This window comes from Strongylocentrotus purpuratus, unplaced genomic scaffold (assembly GCF_000002235.5).
Source record: "Strongylocentrotus purpuratus isolate Spur 01 unplaced genomic scaffold, Spur_5.0 spur5_scaffold_11, whole genome shotgun sequence".
Lineage (NCBI taxonomy): Eukaryota > Metazoa > Echinodermata > Echinoidea > Camarodonta > Strongylocentrotidae > Strongylocentrotus > Strongylocentrotus purpuratus.
This window is the reverse complement of record NW_022145596.1, coordinates 9,384,523-9,389,326: the sequence shown is the minus strand read 5'-3', so window position 1 is coordinate 9,389,326 and position 4,804 is coordinate 9,384,523. Positions and strand designations below refer to the sequence as shown.

The 4,804-nt window shown below is 40.0% G+C and overlaps 1 protein-coding gene across 1 annotated transcript; it reads left to right on the top strand.

The window, feature by feature from the left end:
* Positions 1-2,828: 2,828 nt before the first annotated feature.
* LOC100890211 (bombesin receptor subtype-3-like) lies at positions 2,829-4,288 on the top strand. The gene has a single exon (XM_003725537.3). The coding sequence runs from the start codon at positions 3,149-3,151 to the stop codon at positions 4,286-4,288; it is 1,140 nt and encodes a 379-aa protein (XP_003725585.3). The 5' UTR covers positions 2,829-3,148.
* Positions 4,289-4,804: the final 516 nt, after the last annotated feature.

Below are 4,804 nucleotides of genomic sequence, written 5' to 3'. Positions count from 1 at the left end.
AATATTACACCATATCACAGACACTGATAACACGTAGGGCCGTGTATCTCAGATTTAACATTGTTACACGATCCCTTTAAGGATAATGCCGCAATACAAAAAATGCTAATACTATAGGAATGAGTTTTGTACACTCACTTCTTACCGAGACATAGATACGAGGGGGTGCATAGCGTTTAGTATGCGCCTCCCAATAAATCGCAAAAACCCAGCTGAGAATGACATAGGACCTCAAGCCCCCCCCCCCCCAAAAAAAAAGGGAGTGCGAAGTTTCAAAGGACGGTAAAGCAAATGTGTCCTCATATTTTATCAACCATGTGATAACACAAGTTCCCTCAGGCCTTTGGTTAATACTTTTCGTTGATTTTATTCACCAGACCTAGCCTCATGCCGTCTCAAGTTTCTAAACTTATCGACGCAGGCCTATCGTGTTTTGATGTATTGATTTATTATATTTTAATGGTTATGTTAAATTTCATGAGTTATTTTTAAAGTACACATACAACAACTTTTCTCATTCTTCACTCCTAAAAATATTAGGTTAAAATGTATTCAGCACGAGGGTAATTATGTATCCAACAAACTCTGGGTATCTCTTCACGCAATTGGGTAATGTATTGTCCAATTAAGGTTGAAATATAGAATAATTACTTCTAAATAGGAAACTATTACCCAAGTTGGATTTTAAGAAAGCGCCCAAAGTTGCTTGGATATATAATTGCCCTCGTGGCAAATTCATACCCAGTATTGTAAAGGAAAATGTTCTTGGAACGTACATAAAGGGTTAAGGCATTTCAATTGGTTAAAATTATTTCAGAACACAATCCCCCTCATCACATCGTAAAAAGGTTAGCTACTTTATAAAGGAGGAAGATAAACCAGTAAGCGTAAATTCACGAATATAGGTATACAATCCATTTGAATATCTGACAGAGTGTACTGTTTCCTTTATTTGATTTTGATATTTATTTCATGCAAATTATTTTCATTAACGATAACTACGCAGTACGCTACATAAGGACCTTTCATTTGCTCATTTAAATGTTCTCCTTTTCTCCCCTCTCTTTACCACTCTCTCTCTCTCTCTCTCTCTCTCTCTCTTTGTTTCTTTCTCTTTCACTCCATATCCTTGGCTATCTTCTTTTTAGGACACCATATCTTGAACATCCCCGACTGCTGTATAATGCGAACAGCAATTTCTAAGAGTGAGTACATGTTTGAATTATTTTTGAATGTATTTTATTGTAAAGATTAAGATACCGAGGTCTTTATTCAGTATGCTTAAGCTCCCCTAAGTTCTAGGTTCGAAAAAAGTGCAGTCCCATTTAGTTTCCATTTTCTTTACCAATTTATACTTGAATGGGTAAAATCTAAATTATATTTAGTGTTGAATTCTACTTTGTGTTATAATGATCCCGAAAGCTAGTGAATGCCAGCATGTTAGAAACGAATACAATATAGATGTAGAGTGAAAGAGACAGAAAGAGAGAGAGAGAGAGAGAGAGAAGGGGGCGAAAGGAAAAACAGAATGAGGGGTGGGCGGCCATATCATAATTATATTTAAACGTCTTTGATATCATACGTGCGTTCGAGGGTGTTGGGCGCGTGTGTGTGCGTTGTGAGTGCGTGTGTGCGTGCGTATGAAAAAAAAATAGATGAAAGAGTAGAACGGAAAGAAGGCTAGAGAGGGCAGTGTAAATTATTCATTTGACATAATGTTAAGTCGGAACAAATGACATCAGGACTGCCCTATGTTCTTCTATTGTTGGGTTCCGACGTCATAGCCCCTTAAACTTTTTACCTAACGGTAGTCGTATTTCTTCTCCCATTAGATAAAGCAAACTCTAGAAATGTATTCAAACGCATGCGTGAGTTCTAAAGCGTAAGTGGGATGCGTATAACATTCCACATGGCTTTGAAGTTCCATGCTTCAAGCCGCTCTTCCACTGCGGGGAATTTCAGAGGCCAGGCACCAGATTCACATTTATTAAATTACCGGCAAAATTCCAGTGTAAATTATAAATTTTATATGGGTTTTGTATTGGGAATAGTGAATCAAACAATTTTTCGATTTAGTACTCCGCCCTTTCTACAATTTATGTGCCAGAGTTGGTAAAAGAAAAATTAGATCCTGTCAAAAACAATACTTTAGGATAAATCGATTATTTTCGCAAGTTTTGATGTCCCGTCATTTAATCCATGATTTACAATCTTCGATAACTTTAAGTTTGCTAATGCGTGCTGTTGCGTGCTTTTTGCAATTGCAATTGCAATTGCAAAAAAGGTATGAAATTACAAAAGTTGGGGTTCGCTTGTTCAACATTCACCAATATTGATAAGAAATCATTGAAAGGGACAGCGAACATTTGCTGAGATACCATTTTCTGATGTAAAAATTCTAAATCCTGATATTTCATGCTTGTTTATCTCACCACCTGGTCAACAGTTGCAGATTAGTGCATAACTTTTCGGCGGCTTGGAGCATGGATCAAAGGAGAACGGCTTGATTCCACTCCTCCTTTCACCTCCATAGATAAAGCAGCTAGTTGCTTTTAAATTTAATGCATTATTTTTATCATTCTTCTCTACAGATTAGTGCGTAGAATACTTTCAGAGATATTCTAGAGTCGCCCTTTTTCTTCATCTTGAGCAAGAAGTCTTGACACCTATAAAGGGTTCGTACCTGTTTTCTCGACAATATGGTCATGATCGCACTTGAACAAAAGAAGCTAGAGCAATAGATGGACTACTGATTCAAGGAGAAGGATGGCAACTTTCTATCAAGGTCTGGATTAATCAAATTAAACCTAATGTAGGAATGACTAAACTATTTGAAGTCGTTGCTCTTGCTTTTTTTTGATGAATATCTGATTTGTGAAATACTTTTTTTTGTTTACGTGGTGGTGATTTTCTGTGAAAATTCAATGACAGAAGTCAATGACTGAACTGACTCGCTTATCCTTTATCCTGTGTGTCGTGTGTACGTTCTTTAATGTTAGGGATACCTAACAAGTGAAACTGAACAATTGCAATGGGATTCGCGTTATTTGCTGCTGAAAATATGAACACACACTGAAACTTTGTATTCATAGTGTATTGATTTTACACGTTACTTCAGTGAAATTGTGTGATTATTTATTTCTGCAAAATGGACCACGTAGATAATTACACCATGGACAATTACACTACATTACCGTTTGCTAGCCCACCCATAAACAAAACCTTGTATATTGGGTTTCTATTCGCTGTACTTATCATTGGTATGATCGCTAACACGAGTTTAATTTGGCTTGTAGCGACTGTCAGGGACCTGCGAACTCCTCCAAGTGTACTCCTGACAAATCAGTCCATAGGAGACCTGTGTTTCTTAGGATTCTCCATGATCCCTCAGCTTGTGGATGCTCTTGTTCCAGGGTACAACCAGCAGCCTTGGTTGTGCCATCTCAATCACTTCACCTACTTCACTTCATTTGCCGTCTCCGCTTTAAGCCTCATGGCGATCAGCATCGAACGCTACTGTGCCATCGTCATCCCACTAAAATTCCGCATGATCCGTAGTTTACGCACGACGTCTGCTGCGTGTGGGTTTATCTGGCTTCTTGCGAGTACGTTCGGCGCCTATGCTGTCTCGGCAACGGAGTCCGCGTCCGAGAGATGCACCTATCCTTATGAGCAGCTCTCCTTTCGGATTTACTTCATGTTCCAGTTGATTTTTCTGTATGTCGTACCTGTACTTTGCATGACGGTGTTCTACGGCATCTGCGCGCGACACCTCTTGCGGAAAGAGATTCGCACCTCTGGTACCGACAACGCGAGAGTCCGCGTAGCCATCAACCTCATGGTCATCACCCTTGTCTTCTCCCTGTGCTGGTTGCCGCATTACATCTACTATTCATGGTTCCTATTTTTCTTCGACTTTAAAATATTTGGCACGAGGTCCATGTACCTCTTCCGCGCCAGTAGATCCGGGCTGTATTACTTCGCTTCGTGCATCAACCCCATAATCCTCTACGCCATGAGCTCTTCATTTCGGCGCCATTTTATCCGCAAGGTCACGTGCTTTGTGGCGCATCGCGAGGCGCAAGAGAGCAGTCAGCTGAGCGGGCGTACATATACAGCCCTTACTCATCAACACGTCAGCAACGTTATTCATAAGAATAACGTCCCTGGCCATAAAGAATCCCGCGAATCATGTGAAATTCAAATGGATAAGATGGGAAAGTATTGTCACAAAGAGGAAGAGCAGGCCCTTCGCTGTCCAAGATGCATTCTTGAAGACGGTGTGTGAATGGACTCGACCGTGGTAATACATCAGTGGTGGATCTACAGGGAGCGATTCGAAAAGCAGTGGCAAATGAAATGAGAAGTGAAATCTGTATAAGAAATTGACACGGCCCCCATCGAAGAGTCCTGCCTCGCTCGTTCGCTTCGCTCCCTCTTATTTCATGGAACTAGTAAGACCAGTATCGAGCATCCATCCCATGACTAGACCGAAGATACATAACTGCGTGGTGTCTGCCACACACACACACACACACAATATATATATATAACGAATCTAATGACTGACCTGCAAGGTTGGATAGTAAATTGTATTGAAGGAAATCATTTACTTGTTGGCTCGAAGCACATATTATATCATCGAGTAGCATGGATTCTTTAAACATTGTGCCAAGCCTGCTACCACATTTAAAGCTTCGTTTATAAGGTAGGGCACGTGTTCTATTCATCATTTTGGCATCGAGTGTAATCAACAGTTATAATGAAGTTACAAAATAGTAAAGGTGTCTCCGGAAAGACATTG